The following is a 26952-nucleotide window of genomic DNA, read 5'->3' on the forward strand; positions in this document are numbered from 1 at the left end:
AGTAACTGACATATGGCTAGTAGCATTTTTTCTTAACTACATAAAAATGGGTTAGGAAATCAAGGAAGGGGGAATAAGCATGTTTTTAAAAATCCTACGAATGTTTAATTTAACTGAATGCACCAACTTCTTCGTTTTCTACTTGATCTTTGTTAAAAATTCCCTGAGAACAATGCAATTTTGAAAGGAAGAATGAATATTTACTGAGGTTCAGGTGAACCGTCTCCCCAATTTTCCCTTCGTAATTCTGTTCCGGAAGCAGGCCCTTTATTCCTTTCACGATTAAAAAAAAACAAACCAAACCCGTTGCCATGAAGTCGACGCCGACTCATGGTGACCCTAAAGGAACTCTAAAAATGGTCCAGTGTGAGCCACCTCATTATTAAGTACAACTTTTGTGCTTCTCAACATAGCAAGAAAAAAATCACTCCTTAGTTTGAGATACTGAGTCTGTCTTTCAGTAGAACTAGTTGAATTCTGCATTTGCCCTTGGCATCCTTCTAGAGGAAAGCCTCATTCACTCAGGGTAGAGAACATGGTATCTGTCCTTAGAATACAGCTGCAGAGGCTAAACCCATCTTTATAGAATGCTGGAGACTATTAATTATGGATATATTTAGAACAAATGTATAATACCCTATTTAAAACAAGACTGCAATTCATCAGATGGTGTAATTTACTGTGGAGTCCCAACTTGAACAAATAATGAATGGTGCCCTTCTTGTAGCCAATGGAAACTCCTCAATCCCATCTATTTGCTTGTGATTTTGAGTAAGCTATATTCTTGTCTTTTAAATACTTTTTCAGTAGTAATAATCCTTAGTATTGTTATTTTTTTAACTATTTGAAATAATTAAAAAATCTATTTTGTAGCTTTTGCTAACAGGAGTTGTCATAAATGCTATATTGTACATAGGTCTTCAAATCTGTGGCACGAAGGGTGGTCAGTGTCGTGAACTTTCCAGTAATGAGAGCAGTTTAAAATCTACCGAAGATAATCCCTTGTGGGTCTCCTTATCTTATTACAGAGGAATAGCATGAACAAACGAAAATATAAAACAACTCTGTATACTTTTGGAAATCTAGCTAAGAAAAATGGTGAATATTGATGTCAGAAAGTTTTTACAGACAAAACTTACATGTTTGAACAATAAAAAGTGTCACTTCAGGGCTCGGCGACTAGCCACCAGCCCTAGTTATGAAGGATCAAACTATATTCAGATAAAGCATCCTACTAGAAATGTGGTATTTGAAAGTGAAAAGAAGACCATGCTCCGTACAGCATATTTTGTACCACTTGGACTTGACAAGTCATTAGCCATTTCAGTCATGATGTTATGTTCTCTATTTCTTGTTAGACTGAAAATTCATGTGTCTCTAAAGCAAGAGTCAGCAAACTGGAGGCCAATGAACCAAATCCAGCCAGTTTTGTAAATAACGTTTTGGAACACAGCCACACCCATTTATGTAAATATTGTCTAAGGCTGCTTTCTTGCTACAACAGCAGGGTTGAGTAGTTTTGACAGATACCGCATGGCCCTAAAGGCATAGAGTATTTACTTTCTGGCCCTTTACAGAAGAAGTTTGCCCACTCTTGCTCTGGAATATTTGTCTATACATACCCATACACATAAAACCCAAACCAGCGGCCATTGTGTTGATTCTGACTCATGGCCACCCCGTGTGTTTCAGAGTAGAACTGTGCTGCATAGGTTTTTTCAGTGGCCATGTGATCTTTTGGTTGCTATTAGGCTATTAGTCGGAATCGACTCGACGGCACTGGGTTTGGTTTGGGTTTGGTTTTGGTTTGGTTTGTTCTTTTGGAAAACTCACTGGGTAGTACAAACAGTTTGCATTCTACTACTAACCTAAGGGTTGGTGGTTCGAACCCACCCAGCAGCAGCTCAGAAGAAAGGTCTGGCTGTCTGCTTCCATAAAGGGTATAGTTAAGAAAACCTATGAGCAATTCTGCTCTGTCACCCGTGGAATTATGAGTTGGAATTGACTAAGCGGCAACATTTTTTTGTCTTCTGGAAGTAGATCGCCAGGCCTTTCTTACGAAGCACCTGTGGTGGATTTGAACCACCAACCTTTGGTTTGGGTTGGTAGCCCAGTGCTTAACTGTTTGTGCTACTCAGGGACTCCTCATATACACATTACCTACACAAAAACAGAAAGAAAACACACACACATACAATAGTAATAAGAAGCTTTAGAGCCCATGGAGATTTTATGCACATTCTTAGAATGGGAATGACGGATTTTCAGAAATTATACTTAATGACTGGAAATGTAGGTAAGAAATAGGACTTTTTTTACCAAGATTTTTCTGAAATTAAAAAATGACCTCTATCTATGCCATACATTTTTAAGTGTAATAACCATTTTTTCATGTCTTCAAGTACGCATGAGTATATATATCATGGACATTCAGTGTCTGATTTTTAGATAGGCACAGCCACAAACCACAATACACACTGTGCCTGCTACCCACTCTTCCCTACATGCTCTCCTCCTCAGCCCCCTTCCAGCTCCTACTGTATGCTTTCCTGCTAGTGTCTCTTCCCCTAATGCTCTAACCTTTGCAAATATGAAGCAGCTGGAACTCTTTAATCCATTCAGTTTTTCGTGGCTTGAAGCTACAATGTTGCTGGATGACTAAAAAGAAGTGAACCTAACTTCAAAAGACTTTCTGCTCTAATATGGTCTTATAATGAAGGCTGACTTCAAGTTTTATGAGTTACACATGCGAAAATTCATATGCCCTTTTAAATGACCTTCACATTCCACACATAATAAGCTATCCTAGGATCTGGTTGTCTTTAAGAAAACATTTATCTGTTTATAATGCATGAGGTGGCATGGTGTTGGGGAAAAAATACTTGGGCCATGAAGGCAGATAGTCCTGAAAGAGATAAATATACACATAGATAGATACACAGGTAGGTCTATGGGGAGGCCCACCTCGGCCACTAGCAAAGACACATATGTCCTTTAACCTCCTTGAACTGCTTTTTCTCGCCTAAAATAAGAATAATAGTTTCAATCCCAAAGATATGTTTTGTATATGTACATGTGAAATATCTACACTAGAGCTATTATGATCCAGAAGTCATTGCTAAATTATGACTCATCAAGTGGCTATTGTAATTTTTAGACAATATTTCTCCCAAGATACATATTTACTATGCAAGGATGTAATAATTTGTAAATATTCTCATGATATCAATAAGATTTGTTTCTGTGTTTTTTCCTTATAGTATCATTTTTTATCCCTTTATATAGATGCTAAGTAAAAAGGTAAAAAGAGGCAATTTCAGTGTTTGTTTTATGTTACATTTAAGTGAGGAAAGGAGCCCAGTAAGAGTAAGACCATGTTATTTCGGAGTAGACAATCTCTCAGATATTTTGAGTTTTCTTAGATTTAAAGAGGATTAATCCCTGTGTCCTATTGCTTTCTGAGTTCTTGCTGTGTGATACCTGATGTCTTTCTCAACTAGTAGTTCAAACATTACAGCTGCTGCCAGGTGCAGAAACTTCTTAAAATAAGCCAGAACTCACTTGTGACCTGATTATATTGTCTTTCAGATTGAGTTATGTATTCCATTATAAAAGTATTTTATTCCATCTAACCTTTACTTATTTTTATAGATTTATCCAGGCTCAATAGAGTTAATGCAGGTGATTGAAGATTTTATACACATTGTTGGAATGGGGATGATGGACTTTCAGAATTCATACTTAATGACTGGAAATGTAGGTAAGAAATAGGATTTTTTCCCCAAATCTTTCTGAAATTAAAAAAAAAAAATTGCAAGTATCTACATCATTCATTTCTAAGTGTAATGTCCACTGTTCATGTCTTCAAGTATATGTGAGTAAATATATTAAAAATACCCAGCGTCTGATATTTAAATAAGCCCAGCCACATATATGTTATGCATACATGCACACGGGCACAAACACTCACATATGTGTGTGCATCTACGTGCATTTGTATGAATGCATATAGGCCTACTAGTGTGTATCTAGACATGGAAATGTAAAGGAGAATACATGCTACCTTTCCCATCTGCCAAATGCTCGTTGCTATCCAAGTTGGTTTCGAATATGTATACACCGGTGCATTTGAAAAAAAAGGAGTCTTCATAACCTTGGTGTCTCAAGCAGGTGCTGAATCTGTGTGTGTTGTGGACACTTCATAGTGCGTCTAAGGGTTGTGACAAGGGCATCACTGCTGCCAATGCAATTTTTCTGAAGGCTTCAAGGACACAGTGGGCCTCTCAGGTCCCTCTGTAGTGAATTCTATAATGCTGGAGCACATAAAGTGAAAATGTGTTTCTTCCTTTATTCGCCTTTAACGCTGCCTCTTACAATAGGAAGGAATAACAGAGAGAAGTAAAACCTACACACATTCACACTCCACACGTGCATTGAACTAACAACTATTGTATTAGCAAAATTGAACATTTCTCTTTGTAGGTAAAAAATGAGAAGAACAAAGAAATAGTCTTCCTAAATATTACACACATTGAACTGAGATAGGTTTACAGGTTTCTTACTTCTTTAAAGCTTCTTCTCAAAACGTTACCGTGACTCGGAAAGATTTCCTTTCATTTGTCATGCTGTAAGTAGTCCTCATGTAAAGACCACTGAACATTTTACCTTTTATTCTTATTCACAGTTGTTTAAGTTTTGGTTTCTGGATCAGGAAGAGACCTACCTTGGTGGAGGATCAACTAAGGGGTTCAACTGGTACAGAGCATAACTTTTTCTTTTTTTTTTTTAACGATTAAGGCTTTTGGTAATTTATTTTACACTTGATTACTTCTGAAGGTCCTCCAGTCCTACAGGGACTCATTCAATGCTAGAGTATCTTCCACCATGGTGGCCTCAGATTGTAATATTCTTCAGTAGAGGAAAGTCTATGTAAAGAAGTCATCAAAAGTCTGGAGACCTTTTGATGCCCTTATACCCTCTTCATGAATCATAAGGCCTGACCAGTTAGATTGATGTCTTAATGACCCCTCTGAATCATCTTCACTTCCCAGACTTTTCCCCAAACTGTGTGTCCCACAGCTTAAGTTGATTCAGGAATGGAGACAACTGCCCTTTCCTATAGGCAATGAGGAAAAAAGAGACCAAAGAGAGTATCTTTGTTAAAAAAAAATGAGCTCAGAAATCAGAGAAAGTCCAAATTAAGTATGTATTTCAAAAATGACTGGGCAATGAGGGGAAAACAATGCCTTAGGAAAGGATAAGCATGGTGAGCCATGTGTTTCAGGACACATGGAAGGAGAAACCTAGAGAGTCAGGGGATGCTGACCAATCGAGCTGGAACCTCTCCCATAAAGCTTTGTAGTTTCTCTGGTGGAGTGGGGAAGGAATTATGAAGGGCACTGTGCCAGACTGGACAATTGGCAAAGTAATTTAGTAGTAAAACCGGAGGAGAAAAAAGAGCTATTGTTTTCTCATTCTTCTTGTAAAACGTTGCCATCTAATTCTAAAAAACCAAACCCATTGCCATCGAGTCCATTCTGACTCATAGCGACACCATAGGACAGAGTAGAACTGCCGCATAGAGTTTCCAAGGAGTGCCTGATGGATTTGAACTGCCGACCTTTTGCTTAGCAGCCGTAACTCTTAATCGCTATGCCACCAGGGTTTCCAGTTCTAAAAGACACTGATATTTAAAAGTATTATCAGATCAATACATGGCATTTATTCAGAATGTGTTTGGAAAAAAACAAACTATGAAACAAGCCAATTTCAAGTAAAGTTAAACTTGGACTTAGAGTAGGCTGTTTCAGAAAAAAAAAAAGAAAAAAGTGTATTAAATTCTCTGTGGTACTAGTATTATTTGCTTTAAAAATTCTATAAATGTCTCTTTAAAGCTTGCAAACATTCATTCTTCTTTACTTTTCTTTTAACTTACCAAAAGTGTATATTTGAAAGTTTTGTGTATTACTTTTTGCTTTAGAATATGCTATCTAGGGTTTTCTACTTCCTTTCTTATCATAAAACTTTAAGAAGTATATTAAACATAGTAACTCAAAGCAGTTGAATGCTGCAAATAAAGTTAATATTGTCCTATATTGTCTTCATCTTGTTCAAAATCAGTGTCAATTCTCAGCCTTCTCATCATTTATGTAGTGCTAATAATCTGTATAAAACAGGTTATGTTCTGTGAATAAAGATCCTAAGCATTATTACATTGATTACCCAAAGAGACCTTATTTATTGTTGATTTTTCCAAATACCAGCCCAGGGTGTGCCATATAGTAGTTTGATGACCGAACTGAAGGTTATTCTCCACTACTAAAGTATATCCACTAGTATCAAATTGAATACCATGAAAAATAATCATTATTCAGGTTCTTCGTGTTCTCTAATTTGATACTAGTGAACATACTACCAGTTGCTGTAGACTTGATTCCGACTCATGGTGACCTCGTGTGTGTCAGAGTAGAACTGCGCCCCACAGGATTTTCGGTGGCGATCTTTTAGAAGTAGATCGCCAGGTCTTTCTTCTAAGGAGCCTCTGGGTGGACTTGAACTGCCAGCCTCTTTGGTTAGTGGCCAAACATGTTAGCTATGCACCACTCAGCAAATCTGTTAGTGTATATAGAATATGATATACTGTTTTATCTGATACCTGCAATGTTTTTGAACAAGGATGTGCATAGGGAACATTTTACAGTAGCAAATTGTGAAACTTGTGAGTTGGCAGTCACTAGCCCTATACATCCTAACTTCAAATATTAATTATCCAGCACTGATTTTTTTTGTTTTGTGAAAGTGTACACAGCCAAAGATACACCATGTCAACAATTTCCACATGTACAGTTCGGTGCCATTGATTATATTCTTCGCTTTGTGGTAGACACAATACATTTCATAAAAATATTAAGAACACTGCAGGTCTGCAGTGGGCTATTGATGACACTTTACAATAATGTTAGAAGAAAAGCTAACACCTTTATTAAATGGAGATATAGGAAGTATTTTTACTTTTTTTATAAGTTGTTCCTCCCACATTATCATAAATTTACTGCCCCCTATGTTTCCTATTTTCCTAGTTGCTGTTGTCAGTTTGATCCCATAAAGATAGATCTTAAAAGAGCACAATGCTTGAGGCAGACATTCTTTACTAGTTAAGCTAAACTATACTTGGTTTTAAGAAGACTTCAGAGGATATTCCTGGTTTAAGCTTTAAGGTGGTCTCTAGTCATCTGGAGCAACAAAGAAAGGAGAGTCAGGAATAAGAGAAGGAAATGGAATGTGTCACTAATTGCTCCATGAAAAACTACCCCCTTTGCTGTGAGACCAGAAGAACTGTATGGTGCCTGGCTATCACTACTGAACATTTTATCAAAGATTCTTTAGAAGAATCCTGATCAAAAGGGGGAAAATGTAGGACAGAATTTCAAGTTCACATGTAGACTTTCTGGAGCCATGGAGGCTGAATGAACCCCTGAAACTATTGCCTTGAGATAATAATTGATGTCTTTATACTCAACACACACACATACACACACACACAGAGCATATGAGTGATAAATAGAGACAAGGGAAGTAAGAAAGGTTGCTTATTATTTATGGCCACTTTCTTTAAGAGTGTTGGGAAAAGACTAAAGAATTCCAAAAGATCATTATGTATAAATAACCACCTCACTTTCCTGGAATATAGATAATAAGTTCCTTGAGAAAGAGAGAGTGCTGAATAGCCAAAAATAAATGTCATAAAGCCCTTACAAGTTAATTAGAAATCCTCAAAACCTTGCTAATAGCCTATTTATTTTATTTTAACTTTAAATATAGTTTCAGCATTTCTGTTTTCTGATTACTGGTTTAGATAAAATACTTCAGAAGCAGAGAGAGGGTTGTTGGAGTCACATACATAACAAGTAGAATAAATGAAATAAAGAAAAAGAAGTATTAAAAGAATGCAGCAAACAGTATGCAGTCCATTTTATGGGACCAAACAACTCTTCATGCCTTACTTTTGACAGCATTACTTCTAAGATTTAGGACATTAACTGATGTTTAAAATGATGGCTTTAATTCATCAAGATAAAAGTTCCTATAATCAGATTAAGATGACAGAGAAATGAGTAGCATATCTTAGAAAAAAAAAATTTTTTTTCCAAAAATAGTTCAAGTGAAAAGGTGTAAATCTTTTATCTGAAAAAATGTCCCTACCTACATCAGCTTGTGATAAATGAAATGCTCTTTTATGCTAAAAATCTGTGAATACTTTGGTATGTAGGTATGCATTCATTTTTCCAGGGAGCAGGCCCACAGCTTTGATCAGATTCACAAAAGATTTATGATCTCAAAAAGTTTAATACAAGGCTTGGAAAAATAGTTTTACTAACAAAAACGTTAAACCAGCCAATGCATTTATAAAAGCATTGGAATATGTATTTTTCATATTCATATATGAATATAACATTCAAAATAGGCATATGTTAATTATAATAAATGAAAGTTAATGAGCACTTTATTGTTGTTGCATTAGTTACTGTCTAGTTGATTGCAACTCATGATGACCCCATGTGTTTCCGAGTAGAACTGCTCCATAGGTTTTTCAAGGCTGTGACATTCCTGAAGCAGATTGCTAGGCTTGTCTTCCGAAGTGCTTCTCTGTGGGTGGGTTTGAATAATCAACCTTTTGGCTAGTAGTTGAGTGGTTACAGTTTGTGCCCCTCAGGGACTCCAGTGAGCACTTATTAAGGCCTACATATTCTGCTAAATAGTTCGTATAATTACTGAACAAATGAATGAATGAATGGATGAAGTAATGCTACAGATAGATATCAAATTTCTATCGGTATCCCTCATTTTATTATAAAATTGTATTCTAAATGTTTTAAAATATTGTAAAGGTGGATGGTTTTTATTTTAGCCAAAAGTGGGCATTATATAATGTATCGGTAATTTTTAAAATTATTATTGTCAGTTAGGTCAGGGGAACCATATGTTAATGTTGTATAATATGAATTTATTTTTCTTCAACAAAATGTTCTTTAAAGAGTTATTTACCCTTGCTGTCTGTGCTTCCTCTCCAAAGATTTTTCTCTTCAGTCCCTTGAAGTCAAGCATTTCTCCCATCATTGTCTGAAACTCCTCTTGGAAAAGCCCTCAGGAAACTCCCAAATGCCAAAGGAAACCTTTTCCCATTCCTCATCACTTCATGTTTTCTATGCCTTGATAACTACTCTCTTCTATTTGAAACTGTCCATTCTTTTAAAAGTTTTTATATTGGCTATAATATAAAATATTATCGAGGATGAAAATGAGACTCATGACTCAGAAAATTTTGGATTTTTTTAGAAGCACTAGCATAAAACAAATCAGATAAAGCACTGAAGAGGCAAAAATGGCATTTTTTGAGGCCCAGCTGTTGGCAATTCCAAAGACAAATAGAATGTATCTTATCTGATTAAACAATAGGACACGTGCATGCATCTTCATTGTTAGGAAGATTTGTCTATAAAGTTGCCATGTAAATTGGTTTTTAGTTTTTTATTATGTTTTTAGTCATCTGTTTTCCACAGTGACTTACTGTTATATATTGTATTTGCTTTATTTATTGTTAAGAATGGCCTATTCTTTAGAAATTGTTTTATTTTTGGACTTTGAATTTGAATGGTACTCATCAAATTGAATCCAAGGAAGATCAGCGATGTGTTGCATTGTTGCTAGCCCACTGATTATGTTCCATTTAAAAAAAAAAAAAGAATTCCTTACTATAAGCAAAGTCTTTGCTAAGTAATCTAGAGCATTAAAATAAATGAATGTCTTCTGACATGGAGGGATATTACAGTCTAGTTGTGGGAATAAAAGAATTACATAAATAAATAAAATGTCAAGTAAATGTTGGCATGTGTCATATAAACCAAATGTTACAGAGTTTCATTCCAAGAGATGTTGTTCCATGTAAAGATCTAGAGAAAGTTCTTAGAGAAGGGTTTAATGTAGTTTTTGAAGGATGGCTGGATGGTTGACAATTCAAGATGAAGGGGGAGTGAGTGATAAAGGGGTGGGCTTTGTGCCAGTACATTCTTTTAACAAAAATGATATAGAGATGTCAAAGTTGAGATTATGTTTAGGGGATGACAGGTGGTCTATCTTGATGTGAACACATATGTACTGAAGTAATGAAAGTGAAATAAGAATGCAGAGGCATGTTGAAATATGGTGGGGATGGCTCTGAATTCTAAGACAATAGGCAGCCACTGAAGCTTGCCTTGATTAGAGCTTTACTTTGGTAAAACATAGGTTGTAGCAGAAAATAGAATTTTTTGACATTGGGAAGACTATAAACATGGGGACTAGTTAAAAGGCTTTTTTAGAGTAATCCATGCAAGAGACAATGGTAATGGTAATAAGAATAGGAACAAAAATGTGCGTATGAATTTAAGACTCTCTCTGAGGGTATAATTGATAGGGTTCCATAACTTACTGCGATGTGAGAAAAAAAGGAGGAATTGATATTATACTTGTTGTCGTTGTTGTTAGGTGCCGTCGAGTCAGTTCCGACTCATAGCGACCCTATGCACAACAATATAAGAGATATTATACTTTCTAGGCAAATATTTGAGAATGTCTTCCATATATTGATGTTTAGATACAAATGTAATCTCCAAGCCAAAAAGAAAATGAAGTCTTGGGCTTTAATGGAGAAGCGAAATCTATAGATACACACGTGGGAATCAACTACATAAAAGCTGAAGTCATAAAAGTGTTTTAGATTATCAAGACAGTAATAAGAGAAAAGAGAGCTACAGCAATGCCTGCATTAAAAGTCAAGAATCAGGGCAGGTATGAGAGTAAGAATGGTCAGAGGTAGGCAGTACAAGGAGTTCCAGAACAGGGCAATATAAAATCAGTGTCATATAACTTATAGGAGGAAGTTGTTGTTGTTAGGTGCCGTTGAGTCGGTTCCGACTTGTAGCGACCCTATGCACAACAGAAGGAAGCACTGCCCGGTCCTGCGCCATCCCTACAATCGTTATGCTTGAGCTCATTGTTGCAACCACTGTGTCAATCCACCTCGTTGAGGGTTTTCCTCTTTTCTGTTGACCCTGTACTCTGCCAAGCATGACATCCTTCTCCAGGGACGGATCCCTCCTGACAACATGTCCAAAGTATGCAAGACGCAGTCTCACCATCCTTGCCTCTAAGGAGCATTCTGGCCGCATTTCCTCCAAGACAGATTTGTTCATTCTTTTGGCAGTCCATGGTATATTCAATATTCTTCGCCAACACCACAATTCAAAGGGGTCAATTCTTCTTCGGTCTTCCTTATTCATTGTCCAGCTTTCGCATGCATATGATGTGATTGAAAATACCATGGTTTGGGTCAGGCACACCTTAGTCTTCAGGGTGACATCTTTGCTCTTCAACACTTTAAAGAGGTCCTTTGCAGCAGATTTGCCCAGTGCAATGCATCTTTTGATTTCTTGACTGCTGCTTCCATGGCTGTTGATTGTGGATCCAAGTAAAATGAAATCCTTGACAACTTCAATCTTTTCTCCGTTTATCTTGATGTTGCTCATTGGTCCAGTTGTGAGAATTTTTGTTTTTGTTTTCTTTATGAGGTATAATCCATACTGAACACTGTGGTCTTTGATCTTCATTAGTAAGTGCTTCGAGTCCTCTTCACTTTCAGCAAGCAAGGTTGTGTCATCTGCATAATGCAGGTTGTTAATATGTCTTCCTCCAATCCTGATGCCCCATTCTTCTTCATATAGTCCAGCTTCTCGTATTATTTGTTCAGCATACAGATTGAATAGGTATGGTGAAAGAATACAACCCTGACACACACCTTTCCTGACTTTAAACCAATCAGTATCCCCTTGTTCTGTCTGAACAACTGCCTCTTGATCTATGTAAAGGTTCCTCATAAGCACAATTAAGTGTTCTGGAATTCCCATTCTTCGCAGTGTTATCCATAGTTTGTTATGATCCACATAGTCTAATGCCTTTGCATAGTCAATAAAATACAGGTAAACATCCTTCTGGTATTCTCTGCTTTCATCCAGGATCCATCTGACATCAGCAATGATATCCCTGGTTCCACGTCCTCTTCTGAAACCGGCCTGAATTTCTGGCAGCTCCCTGTCAATATACTGCTGTAGCCATTTTTGAATGATCTTCAGCAAAATTTTGCTTGTGTATGATATTAATGATATTGTTGTATAATTTCCACATTCAGTTGGATCACCTTTCTCGGGAATAGGCATAAATATGGATCTCTTCTAGTCTGACAGACATGTGGGGGATAGGAGGAAGAGAACATTTCAAAATGAATACTGTAGTTAGTTACTAATGAAAGTCCAAGATTTTAGTCCAAGAGTTGAGAAAAATTGTGTGTAATTGCTGATGGTATAACAAACAAGCTCTCTAGGAATAGTGCAGGCACAAGTGAACGTGATCTAAATTTCTGAGCTCTTTAGGTAGTTTCTGTGGATCGCACGATGAACATTTTGATAGTTATCTTCAAGTAATTAATTTGCACACATGAAGGTTTCCACACCCATTTACTGCTATCTCATAACTGTTCCTTAGGAATTATTCAAAGTTAACAATGTCGGATAAAAAATGAATGTTTTTAGGCTAATAATATCTCCAAATACAGAACGTTATAATTATTAGTTGTAAGAAATTTCAAAAGTTGCTCCTATGCATAAACTCTACAAGAGGTACAAGACTCTTTAATGTACAGTTTCTGTTCTTCCCGGGTAATCCAATAAGGCCAGCATCTTGAAAACACTGAAGTTAAGATATTTTTCTTTGCCAAGCTAAATATTACTGTCTATTCTTCTCTTAGAAATATGAAATACTAGGGTTTTCAGAATGAACATTCATACTTGATATTTTCCAAAATTGAATCCAAATTCAATCTGAAGAATGGCATAATTCTGACATCCCATCTTCTTCCACAATGCCTTCTCATCAACATCAAATCTATGGTATTTCTTACATGAAACTTAACCATGTCCTTGGTAGAATATATTGTTCTAAAATTGAGAAACCAACCTTCAATCTGATGATGTAAGTATAAAAATGAAGTGGCTTGCCTTTCTGGGCTTATTTTCCTTTTTGTTATGCTGAGCTTTGTGGTTCACACATGTTCGTTGCTTGTTCAACTTCCTTTCTTTAAAAATAAGACACTTATAGTCAGTTGACACCAAGTCTGAGAGATACACAATGTAACATCTTTTTTTGTTTATTTGCAGCACCTGAGGTCTGTTAAGTCAGCTAAACTTGAGTTTGAAAGTGTCAGGTTCTACCTCCGCCTCCCGGCTTTCTACCACTCTTGATAGACACTTGAAGCAAGCTACGTGTTTTGCTGTAGGTCAGAAAGAGAAAACTAAAAATACCTAGGTTGTTTTTTTTTTTTTTATGTTATTAATGTACTGGTTCCTTTGAGAAAAATAAATGATTTAAACATGGTTTTAAGCTCTGACTTGGAAAGATGTGCAGCACAATGAGTCTCTTAGTTGCCTAAGGCTGCCATAACAAAATCCCACAGAGTTGTGGCTTTAAAGGACAGAAATTTATTTTCTCATAGCTCTGGAGGCTTATGTCCAAATTCAGGGCAACAGCAAGGCTACGCTTTCTCTGTGGGCTCTGAGGGAAAATCCTTCCTTATCTCTTTCATCTTCTTTAGCTCTTGGTGTTTGTTGGCATTCTTTGGCTCTTAGACCATCCTCACAGGCTGTCTTCTCCTGTGAGTGCCTCTGTTTCTGGGTCTGTCCTTTTCTTTTGTAAAAAGCCACTCAGAAGGGATTAGGATTAGGACCCACTCTACTCCAGCATGACCTCATTTATCTTAACATCTGCAAAGAAAAGCCCTATTTCTCCTAACATGGTCACATTCATAGGTATAGTGGTTAGGACGTCAATGTATCTTTTTTATTTATTTATTTTTTAATTTTTTTGGAGGGGACACAATTCAATCCATAGCAATGAATTTTTTTTTTTTTATTATTTCTCATTTAATAGAAATTATCTCATTGTATTTTCTATGATCCATTTATTCCAAATGGTTGAGGGTGGAGGCACTAAGAAAGTTGTTGTGAAAAGCTGTATCAGCTCCTTCAACGGCCAAGCAAGGCACAGTCCTCAGCGGGATGGGCTCCTTTCCATCCAATCGAGAACCCCAATTTTAGATGGTCCTCAGTGTTGCTATGGTAAATTGGCAATGATTAATGGACTTGTCATTAAGAGGTCACAGACATTCATTCAACAAATATATACCAGGTTCTGTTCTATGTTCTGAGGATTTCACAGTGAACAGATCAGACATGAGGGGTTATAGGAAAACCAGTGAGGAATTTATTGCAATAAACCAGGTGAGAGAGCAGAGTGGCTTGGACCAAGTGGCCGTGGAAGTAGTGCGAAGAGGTAAAATGCTGGATGTATCAGCACTGCATTTTCGAGAACTCATCTACAGAGACAAAATAAGGCAGATTTTGAAAGCTATGCTAGAAACTAATGTCAAAAACCTACTTTGGCCACCATTTAAATGTCTCTGACATTTAGAGCCCCCAGCAAGCTTGTTTGGGTTTATTTTTATTTGTTCTTTTTCTTGAGTCCAACATAAATCCTTGCTCTTTCAATTTAAGCCCATTTTATTTTTACTATTCTCTGTGAGGTTGGACAATTTCTCCTTAGAAGCCATCAGAATTTTATCGTCATTCTACCATCTGAACATTGGGCAGGGCTAGAAGGAAATTATTCATTATTAGGACTTTGTAAAGATAAGCTGCCACTTCATGAATGAGATAGATCATGTTTTCTCTAACATCTTTATATTTGTGTTGCTTCTTCTATTTGGAAGGTCATAGAGACTCAGAATGAAAAGACTCCTCAGGGTTAACCAAGTCTAATCGTAAACCAGTCAGTTCCTTTCTGCTTTCTTTAACTTTTTTTAAATAGAAGTTTTTGTTTTTTTTAAATCTGTTTTGGAAAAGTTTTTGCCAGACATCTTTATTTATATGCTTTTAAAAAAAAAATTTTTTTTTTCAAAAATATATATATTATTTGTGATAGCACCACAGGTAGTCTTCTCTGACATTGGGGTTCCGATCTGAGGATTCTGTTTTAAGTTGTTCTAACGTAAATTGAATACCTCATTTTTTTTTTCGTTTTCACTATTACTGCCTTTTATTATCAGTATCTTTATAAATCATTTGTGAGTGAACATCTGAGTGTGATCATATCAGCCAATTCCGCACTACAACACTATATGTAGTACATATTACATAAGATAAAAAAAAAAAAAAAGAAGGACTCTTGGAGTGTGGCTCATTGTAACTTGAATACAGTGTAAGTTAGGGACTACCTGGACTACCTTCATTATAGACCTTGACCTTACGTAGAAAACACTGCTTATGTTATGGTGCTTCAAATTATCATCAGACCTGTGTTCTTTTAGAAGTTAACTGGGTGGAAAAAAATCTGTACAATATTCCTGTGTTTTTCTAGTCTGTTTTACACAGCCATGCTCAAGGACACAGCTTTCATACAGCTATTATCAAATAAAGCTTGTTGTTATTGAAAAATTATTCCAAAACTAGAAAGCATTTAATAGCCTTCCTTTCAGAAATTGAATAACCCAAGTGCCCTAAATGTTTCCTATATTGTCTCTATATTGCCTTAATTTCAGGAGTCCTGGTGGTGCAATGGTTAAGCACTCGGATGCTAACCTAAAGGTCAGCAGTTTGAACCTACCAGCCACTCACCAGGAGACAGATGTGGCAGTCTGCTTCTGTAAAGATGTACGGTCTTGTAAACTCTATGGGGCAGTTCTACTCTGTCCTGTAGGGCCACTAGGAGTCAGAATCGACTCTGTGGTGACAGGTTTGTTTTTGGTATCCCTATTTCTAGCTCGATTCCTAACTATTGCTCTGTTCTGAGTCTTTCATATCATCTCCAGATCTTGGTTTAACAGCTTTTGCTTCGTTATCCTGTATTAGTTTGTCATTAAGAAAGAACAGAGTCTTCCTCTTACCGCTTTGGAATGCCTTTTTCTTGCACTACCTTTGTGTGTATTATTTAAATGTACATTTTAATGGAAACTCACTAGTACCATCGGTGATTATTATTCTAAGAAACTCTTTTCGGAGGTGCTGTTTGAGTACAATGTATAGGAAAATGTTTTGTTTTTTTTTTCTCCTTTTCTTGCCTACACTTTCCAAGAAAAGTTTTGGTAAAGCATCCCCTATGTCTGACTGGCACATTATGAGCATTTTCCAAATTAATGCTATCATAAATATTTACAGTAGCATTTACTCCTAATAACCTTGAAGCCTGAGTTTTAAGGGCAACCACACAATTTGTCCTACCTCAGTGCTTCCCATTCAGAGTGGATACATTTTCCCACTTAGCATCTCAGTAATTGAAAGTTAAAGCTTTGTTTCATTATCTTGCTCAGCCAACCACACTTTAACTTTAACCAACTTATGTTATATAAAGGACTTCAGTGTGGTTTTGATGTGACTCTAGAAAGATCTTACTCTTATTCTTGTATTCTGTATCTGTATCTACATCAAGATAAAATAACTCCTGACCATTTTTTTTTTCTTTTGTAGTAATATTCTTTAAATATACCTCCTGTTTTAGGAAGTCTTAAATTGTTTCTTTGGTTAAATATGCTTTTTTTTTTTTTAAAGGATTCATCTGAATTACTCCTTTCATGAGTCTTTTATATTTTAGGCCAGTGAGATTTCATGAACTTTATTTTTACTCATTCCATCTCCATTCCTTCAGTAATGGTATAACAGAAAGAGATAGAGGAACAAATCTTTGGCTCTGAGGTCCATCATTTGTTTTGGGTTTTGTTGTATTTACTGGCGAAAATGCTAATGGCCTAACGAAGCCTACGGAGATCACACAAACTTCAGTTGAAAGTACAGTATGTATAAAACTAGTTGCCATAGAGTGAATTATGACACATGGTGTTGTCATGGCAACCCATGTGTGTCAGAATAGGACTCTGCTCCATAGGGTTTTCTGTGACTGATATTTTGGAAATAGATTGCCAGGCCTTTCTTTCAAGGCACCACTGGGGAACTCAAACCTCCAACCTTTCAGTTAGCAGCCCACCATGTTAACTCTGCACCACCCGGGGAATCTATATTACATATAGAATGCACCATAATAATGTCCTGCAGCACTGGGAACATGAATAGAAAACACAGAGGAAGGCCTGACTTCCATCACAGCTGTGCTTACTTATGACAAAAAAGTTTAAGGCCTAAAGGATGAAATGTAAAAAAACAGAGATATTGGCAATACCCATGTTAGTAGTATGTCTTGGTATATTGGACATGGATTGTAGACGTTGTCCTCAAATGAAAACCACAACTTTCAAAAATTGGGATTTCTGGTGAGAATACAGGATGAGAATTCTTGGACTTTTCACAGGTCGACACATAGGCATAGTCACAAACATTTTTCATTCTGAGTTTTCTTTAATTATTCTGTGTGCAGTTTTCTGCACAGAAATTGCTGATTACCTCTGTGCTCTAGGGAAGCTATGAAGAGGAGCTTTGCGTAAGGGGTTGGTGCTTTGCCTCAGGTCAAGAAATCTAGCAGAGGACTCTAACAAGGGAAAGGATTTTAGAGACAGATTGAAGACAGGGATGGAATGGGAAACCAGCTACTCCCTACTCCCTGGAGACCATGTATCTAAAAGAATATGGAAGCTGGGTCTCCCCAGTGTGACTTCATTCTTTTGTTTGATATAAATTCTTGCAAAATCTGGTAGACTCAGATTATATGCAAAGATAAAATCTAAAATCAAGTAAAAATAATTTTGGTAAACTACCTAGCCTCTATAGGCTTAAGTGATTCAAAATTAGTTAAATTGGCCTACCGTTCGCCTTTTTTCTGATTTTGCGATTCAACTGAATTAGAAGGATTTTTCTACCTGAGTTTGTGTGAATATTGAAAAAAAAAAATCCATTTTAACTGTCTGTATTATGGCAATAATTGCTTAGCTCTATAGTAATAGTGGTCTACCTCTATAACAATAACCAGTAAAGAGGAGAAAAAAGACACTGTCTTTTAAAATTTTTTCCAATTTTATTTCATTTTTATATTTTCATGGTTTCACCTTTTAAACAATCTTATTTTGTTTGGCCATACCAAGAATTCTGTGCTAAATTATTCCTCTTCTCCATTGCTTCCTTCACTGAATTCCAAATAAATGAGTTCTCATCTGGAATTAATTTTGCCCTTGAGAGACAAGAATTTGACAAATGAAAAATCTGACTCAGATTAAACACTGGTGCTTCTTATACCAAGGTGAACAGAGATGCTATTTTCTATCTTGGAAAACATGCTGGTTTTGGAGCTAAAAACATCTGGCTATATTGTTACTGTACGCCCATCTCTAAATTCCTCAGTGTGCTCCTCTCTAGAGATAATATCTCCGCTATACAGTTATTGGAAAGATTAAGTATCTGTCACATAATTGTTGTTAGTTGCCGTCAAGTCAGCTCCTTCTCATGGTGACTCCATGTACAACAGTCCTGCACTAGCCTCATGATTGCCAGCATGCTTGAGTCCACAGTTGCTTGCACTATATCAGATAATGTTTTGTTGTGTTCCATAGGGGTTTTTTATTGGCTGATTTTCGGAAATAGATCACCAGGCCTTTCTTCCTAGTCTGGCTTAGTCTGGAAGCTCTGTTGAAACCTGTCTGCCATGAATGACTCTACTGGTATTTGAAATAGTGGGTCATATCTTCCAGCGTCACAGCAGCACACAAGCTACCACATGATGACACATCGACCATACGGTGATGGTGGCACATAATAGCCCCTCAATAATTGGTGGACAGAACAGAGTCATTATTATCTGGGCTCCACTACTGATTGGGTGTGTGACTTTCGTTAAGTCATTCAGTCTCCCTAAGCCACGGTCTGCTCCTCTAAGGGCCTTCTAAAGTCTCTACCTAAATTTAATATCTTTTTTTTTGTTGTTCTCAATATTATGCTTAAAGATTACTTCACAAAGCAAACCAGGATCCCAGACTTCTAGACAGGTAATGTAACTAAAGCTAGAAGACTTTGTATGCCGTGTCTCTGTTTTAAAAGAGGTCTACTCTCTGTGGTGTAATGACACCACAAAAATTTTAATTATATTTGACTTTTTCTGTCATAAGAAACTACCTCTTTCTTCCATGTATTTATTTCTTATTAGTTAGATCCTAGCTCCTTTGAATGATTTAATGTAAAGGAATCTTTTCTGTTTTAGTCTTATAATTTCTGCTTCTTATGTGTAATTCATCAACTGTGCTCTGCAAACTTTTATCAATTTCTTTATGTTGTTGTTAGGTGTTGTCCAGTTGGCTCCAACTCATAGCGACCCTGTGTACCACAGAATAAAACACTGCCCAGTCCTGCGCCATCCTTAAAATCGTTGTTATGCTTGAGCCCATTGTTGCAGCCACTGTGTCAATCCATCTCCTTAAGGGTATTCCTCTTTTCCGCCAACCCAGTACTTTACCAAGCATGATGTCCTTCTCCGGGGACTGATCCCTCCTGATAACATGTCCAAAGTATGGAAGACCCAGTCTCACTGTCGTTGTTTCTAAGGAGCATTCTGGTTGTACTTCTTCCAAGACAGATTTCTTCGTTCTTCTGGCAGTCCATGGTATATTCAATATTCTTCGCCAGCACCACAATTCAAAGGTGTTGATTCTTCCTCGGTCTTCCTTATTCATTGTCCAGCTTTCACATGCATATGATGCTTGGGTCAGGCACACCTTAGTCTTCAAGGTGACATCTTTGCTCTTCAAAACTTTAAAGAGGTCTTTTGCAGCAGATTTGCCCAATGCGATGCTTTTGATTTCTCGACTGCTGCTTCCACGGGTATTGGTTGTGGATCCAAGTAAAATGAAATTCTTGACAACTTCAATCTTTTCTTTACAGATGTGTCAGAACATTCTTTAATGTTAGGATATGCTCCTGCATTCATAAACAAATTAGTACATTCTTGTCCTTCAGTAATGTCTTTTGAAGAGTCAAAAATATTTTTATCTGCTTTTGTAACTTACTTAAAATTTCCACATGAAGAGTTTTAACTTTAAAAATGTTAATGATTACTTACATGCTAGTTCAATTTGATCCCTTTAATTTGGTCTTTTGTTTTGGTCTGTGGCATGTAGATATAAGAGAGCAGGTGTGAGTGTGTGTGTATTTGTGTGTGCATTTCTGAAATATTTATCAGTATTTGAACCTGGGATGCAATTGTTTTCAATACCATTAAAATTCATACTGTGAGGCAAGGGGAATGTTTGCTATTCCTTTAAAAATTACATTAAGACTGAAGATGCTTTTAAATTAAAGACAAGCTACATTCAGAATTCAAAAATAATAATTCTAAAGGGTGTATAATTTTATCTGCTAGACGGTATTATATTTAAGGTATATCTGATCACTACAAAAGAGAATATTAAAGTTGTAGGGACTGAACAAGTCATAAGACAGTGATTTATATTGAATAAATAGGTTCCAAATACATATTCTGAATTCAAACAAAACCTAACACATTGAAGTTATTTTTAATAGAATTCTAAAATGCAGTGCGGATACAAGGGGATACAATTGAGACTAAGATATTGAAACATTTTCTTTGCTACTATAAAAGTGTTTTAATAATCATCTTCATATCCACTTGGGCTACATTATTCCACTTTGAAATTTGAACCTTCCTCCTTTTAAAGAATCTGTCTCCATTATTTGAGAGCATTAATGCCATTCTCTGTTTTTCTTCTTGTCTCAGTTTGCTTTCCCCAAACTCATTGCCTGATGCTCTCTCTTCCAACTTCTCCTTACTCCTTCACAGCCTTTCTTCATTGTCACTAAAGTAGAATAACATTCTTACTAATGAGGATAACCTCTATCATCTTTAACATTTATTCTAAGAATCAGTACCAATTCAAATTATCATAGCATCTTAGAAACATAGAATATTTGATTTTACATAGTAATTTCTTAGCAAAAACGTAGTACATATTATGCACAGTAATGTATATTATAGGTGAAGTAAAATTGTAATTATTTGGTACGTTCATTTCAACTAAATATAATTTATTGTAGTGAAATAGAGAACACATTTTATATTTGATGTGTTTTTATGTTTGTGCATCCATACACATGTGGGCGGAGGGAGGAGGAATAAATTACTGTTTGTTTCCCGATTTGGTTTTTGGTTTGATGATCCAAAGACCAAAACTGTTTTCTGAAGTTTAGTTCTGTTAATGAGGTTATTCCTTGAGATGGGAAAGAAATGATATTGACAAATACAGACCTGATATATTCATTTTTTCAGCAGTCATATTTTATTTTGTTTGTAATTTCAACTCTAAGTGCATGGATTTCTACTAACATATAATTGGGATCTAAAGATTGTTTTCAAGACTTTATGATTAAAAAAGAGCCTATAAGTGGGGTTAATTGTGTTTTGGTCAGAGCATGTTGTGGGATCAAGTCAGGTAGTGCACTGGTATCCAATACTTGGGTGCTCGGTAAATGTCTATTTTCCTTCCTCTTTCTTTAGAAAATTACATTGGCAAACGTACTTAATCTCACCTCTCCCTATTTTCACAAGTTCATAGGACTCATGATTTCTCTTTGCTAAGATAAGATGGCTGAAATTCTATAAATAATGGAGATCAAGGATAGGACTAAGGAAAAAATGTTCTAGATAAACCACTGTCGCCAAGTTGATTCAGAATCATGGCGACCCTGTAGGACAGAGTAGGACTCCCCACAGGATTTCTAAAGTTATAAATCTTTATGGAAACAGACTGCCACATCTTTTTCCAGTGGCACAGCTTTGGGTTTGGACTGCCAACCTTTCAGGTAGCAGCCCAGTGCTTAACCACTGCGTCAACAGGGCTCATGTTTCTAGATAGAGAGTAAACATCCTATGGTAGAAAAGACCTGTGTGGCTTGATCAGAGTCAGTAAAGGAGACAGCCATGTATAATGTGACTAGCATCTTAGAAACATAGAATATTTGATTTTACATAGTAATTTCTTAGCAAAAACGTAGTACATATTATGCACAGTAATGTATAAGAAAATTTTGCTAAGAAATTGCTATGTAAAATCAAATATTCTATGTTTCTAAGATGCAGAGACAAACAGAAGCCAAGCCAAGTAGGGCATGCAGGCCATGGAATAAGATTTAATTTTTATTCTAAGAGCATTCGCCAGCCATTGAATTATTTCAAATAAAGGAACAGCATAATCTGATTTATATTTTTAAAAGATCACTCTGGTATCTGAGAGAAAAAGGAATTGAGGGGACTAAAGTAGAATCAAGAAGGCCAGTCAGGTAGCTCTTGAATTAGTCCAGGTGAGACATGCTAGTGGCTTCCATTGTCTGATGGAGATGGTGGGAAGTTTGGGGATTTAAGACACATTTTATGTGTTGATGGTCAAGTTGTAGGAAATGAGGAAAAACCAGAAGTAAAAATGACTCACAGGTTTTTGGCTTGGTCACGGTAGAATTTTCTAGTAAATTGGGGAAAGACTTAGGAAGAAAGTGCTTTGGTAAGGGAAAATCTGTGGCCCTGCCTAATATTTGTTGACTTAAAGAACTATTTACTATTACTATTGCTCATGTAATGCAATTTTTTATGATTAAATACCATATTTTCTTGCCCTAACCATTCATTTCTGTACTGTTCATGGCTGCATTCACACTATAATGGCCAAGTCGAGTAGTTGCAACCAAGAATGAGTGGCCCGCAAAGCTGAAAATATTTACTGTTTGGTCCTTTACAGAAAAAGTTTGCAACCCTTGATTTTGAGCATAGCCTCAGCCTAATTTTAGAGTGTAATCTTCATTTTTTTTTTTTTTTTAACCCAATGGCCCTTCTTCATTCTCCATAATCTTTATAAAGCTTTGACTGTGTAAAGCCATTCTCTCATTATGGAAATACATCTCTCCATTTTTTAGTTAGTTTCGTATTCTGGTTTTCTACCCCCTTCTCTCTGTTCATTTAATTTTGATTTTTCTCTTCACCTTTTCTTGTTGAATTATCTTCACCCTCTAAAAGTAGGCCTTTCCTAAGCTAAATGTCTCACCTTTCTGTCATCTCCTCAATACCTACATAACTCACCATCTCACATCTTTCAAGTGTCTGCACAAGTGCCACCTTTTAGAGAAACCTTCCCTCTTTAGCATAGCCTCCCAGCCACACTCATCATTCTGTATCATGCCATTTATCACCAACAATATTCCACCTGGTTTTGTTTGTTTCTTCTTTGTCTGTCACACCAACAAGAAGCATGTCAGCCCCATGAGGGCAAGGACTTAGACTGTTTCGTTCACTGGTGTATTCCCAGTGCCTAGAACTGTGCTGGACATATAATAGGTACACAGCTAATGTTTGTTGAGTGAATGTATCTGTCCATTATATTTTCCCCTTAGGAAAATATATTATCAACTACTTCCAGTGAGAAAATATCCAATGTATATCTCCATATTCTAAATTTGATTGTTCTCTGGATTCATTAGTCTACAATTTCATTTTCAGTCCTTTCTCTTACTGCTTCTCTACCTAAACTCTATGCCCTAGAAATATAGTTATTAGCTATTTCCCTAAGATACCTTAGGTTTCCTTGTCTCATACCTTCGCTCATGTCATTCTTCCTATCTCGAATGGCCTTCCTTTTTTCTTCCCTTCTGGAACACTCCAGGCCCTGTCCAGCCTCTAGATCTGCAGAAGCTATTTCCTCTTCCCTTAGCTCATACTCATCTGTCAGATCACAGCACTGACAATACCACCTCAGTGAAGCTTTTTTGGCCAACTGATCATGCTCCATCTCATCAGTCATTTTCTTTATTAAAAAACCCATTGCCATCGAATCAATTCTAACTCATAATTCATGACACCCATCAAACTCTGGAATCATCTGAATTACTTACTGACCAATTGTGCATATTCCCCCAGTGGACTGTCAGTTCTTTAAGGACAAAAACTTTTTGTCTCTTGTTTATTTGCTACATCCTTAGTGCTCGGATAGTGCTTGGAACTCTCTGGGTGCTCAATAAAGGTTTGTTAGGTGAATGAATTTCCTGATTAATCACTTCAGTTTGTAATGATCTCTTTTCTGTCCTCAAGCCATAGCACTTTCCATTGTTTCTGCTCTTCTGAGAATGGATCATTCACTACCTTGTGCAGTCCCTCGTATCGCTGCCTTCAGTTGTCATTTCCGGCCTGCATTGATGCCTAACTCCTCATATGCTCCTGACTTATTTTTCTAGTAAGGTTTTAAATCAAAGCATCAAAAATTATATATTTTCTAATAATCACACACATATAGTTAATAATGCTGCATATATAAAAACCCTCATTTTTTAATGGTTGGTTGATTTTCATTTGATTCTTTTTCCTGCAGGATTTCTGTTCTGTAATTTCACTAGTTGGGGGAAACTAATTTCCTAATGTATTTTCTACATTGATTTTTATTTTTAATATTCAGATATATCTGCACAAATGACTCCCATATCACTTTCTTTAAATTCATGTTAGGTGTAAAATCATGAATTATTTGTGTAGAGAAGATGAATATTTATAATTGCTTATTTCTAAAAGGCCACAAAACATATCCTTTTTGGAAATGGAAAGGAAATTGGTGTGATCACTTTAAATTTTCTCACTATATTCTGTGCATCATAGAAAGAATAAGATAGAAAGAACATGTAATAAATATTAGGATAAGTGCAGAAACTAAGATGCTTTTAGAATATAAGAAAACACTGTCATATTCAAAAGTAGTTCTTACAAAATATTTCTAAACCAGGACTTGGCAAGTTTTCTGTGAAGAGCCAGATAATAAATATATTAGGGTTTGTGGGCCATGCGATCTCTGCAGCAACTACTCAGCTCAGCCATTGTAGCACAAATGCAGCTGTAAACAATATGTAAACAAATGGACATGGCTGTGTTCCAATAAAATTTTATTTATCGACACTGAAACTTGAATTTCATACTATGTTTACATATCAAGAAATATTATCATTTTGATTTTCAGGTGTTTAAAAATGTGGAAAATATTAATTTGCAGACCACACAAAAACAGGTACTGGGACAGGTTTGGCCTGCAGATTGTAGCTTGCTAACCTCCAATTGAGATAAATCAGCTTAAACAAAAGTGATGTGCATGGCATTGGAGGGACTGTGTGCATCATCGTTATTAAATACCGCGGGAATGGGAAGGACCAGAGAGGAAGCTTAGGGAGTCCTCTGAAGAGAGCACAAAAGTCTGGCAGAAAGACCAGGAGCAGAAATCACATATGTGCCCTGCTGCCAAAAGGCTCCCAGACTTTGAAATAGCTGGTGGATAAATAATGCTAATAATAATAATTTGAAGCTGATAACTCACAAATAATTTATAAGTTTTTCAGTTTTGACTCTGAAAAGGAGTATGCAAATGGTTAGTTATTTAGAGTTATTAAAATCATTATTAAATAACTGCTCAAATCATTATGCTATTAAAGATTTAACAAGTTAAAAAAAATTACTTTCTTGACTGCCTACCTTGTTTGTCTAACTTTTAAAATCAGAGGATCCTGCTTTTCTTCTAAACAACTTGTGATCTCCTGATGGGAAAAATGTTTCTCATCTAAATTTCCATGTGAAACTCCCAGGACTTGGGGATTCTAAACTATGTAACAGCAATGGTGAAGACAGAGCTGATGGAAGCAACTGTCAGAGCTCTGGGGTCCTTACAGATGCCCCTACCTTCCTGCTTTGTTAACTGGGAGGCGATGGCTACATGCTACTCTCCAGCCATCCTGCTCTTTCTCTGTGGCCATCAACCTTCCACCCCCAGCCACTGGCTTTGGAAAAGGAGACAGAGTAGATAAGGGAACCAGAGTGGAGAAGAGAGCAACTAAAAATCTGTTCTGTCTGAATGCTTGAATATTTTCTTTAGACCACCATTGCAGAATCCTAAAATGTGATTTTTCATAGAGATGTTAGAACATAAAGATTACGTTGGACTAATTAAAGTGCGTACATGCACCTGTATCTCCTTTTGATAACCACCATTCTTGAGTGGCATCTAGTTTTGATCTTCTGATAGACATGTGAGATAGTTTTATTTCCTCAAATTAAATATTTACATCTTTTAAATTTCATACAAAGATATTTCAGTAGAACGAAGTAAATTTGCTGTTAAGTAAAATCAAAGCTGCACCAGCTGGGCAAAATAATGGACTTTTGAGTAGGCAAACCGGAACTTGAATGACATTACCACTTATGACTTGTTTGATCTTGGGGAAGTGACTTAAATAGAGTCTCTGCTTCCTCACTTGCAAAATGAGGACACTGATAATAAGGACGAAGATACTGATAATAACAATAACCATATACGGTTGTTTTGAGTATTAAATAAGATGTCATTCATAAATCACCTGGCCAAGTGCTATGCTAAGAACGATGCCTGGCAAAGAGAAGGCATTTAAAAATACTTGTTGAATGCATTAAAAATTGAATGAAGAATGCTGAGGTCATAGCAAGACCACGATAAATGTCATCTATCTTTCTGTCCCCACCCAGATGCAATCAATATTTTACAAAGCATTTACCACTGGTTTTATATATATATATATCTCATATATATATTATACCATATATATACTGTATATATATATCTCATATATATATTATACCATATATATACTGTATATATATATACCATATATATATTATACCATATATATATACTGTATATATATAGCACTTTATATGTATATATATACACACACTATATGGTATATATATATATATGGTATAATATAAACATAGTAATCATCGCTTTTTAAACCACCAGATGCCAGAGGTCCCACTACGTGTAGGTACAGCACAGCCCCTATGTGCTTGCTGTGGGCACATGAAAGATGAATC

At 36.3% G+C, this 26952-nt stretch overlaps 1 protein-coding gene across 8 annotated transcripts in view; it reads left to right on the forward strand.

Annotated features, from left to right (window-relative positions):
- The window catches only part of ADGRB3 (adhesion G protein-coupled receptor B3), a 792372-nt gene that overhangs the window by 409846 nt on the left and 355574 nt on the right, over nucleotides 1-26952 (forward strand). For all 8 annotated transcript variants that reach the window (XM_049895042.1, XM_049895022.1, XM_049895052.1 and 5 more), the window contains one exon: nucleotides 3652-3760. In XM_049895042.1, the coding sequence (XP_049750999.1) occupies nucleotides 3652-3760 (109 nt within the window). The remainder of the gene's footprint in view (nucleotides 1-3651; nucleotides 3761-26952) is intronic.

Source organism: Elephas maximus, chromosome 1 (assembly GCF_024166365.1).
Source record: "Elephas maximus indicus isolate mEleMax1 chromosome 1, mEleMax1 primary haplotype, whole genome shotgun sequence".
NCBI classification, from domain to species: domain Eukaryota; kingdom Metazoa; phylum Chordata; class Mammalia; order Proboscidea; family Elephantidae; genus Elephas; species Elephas maximus.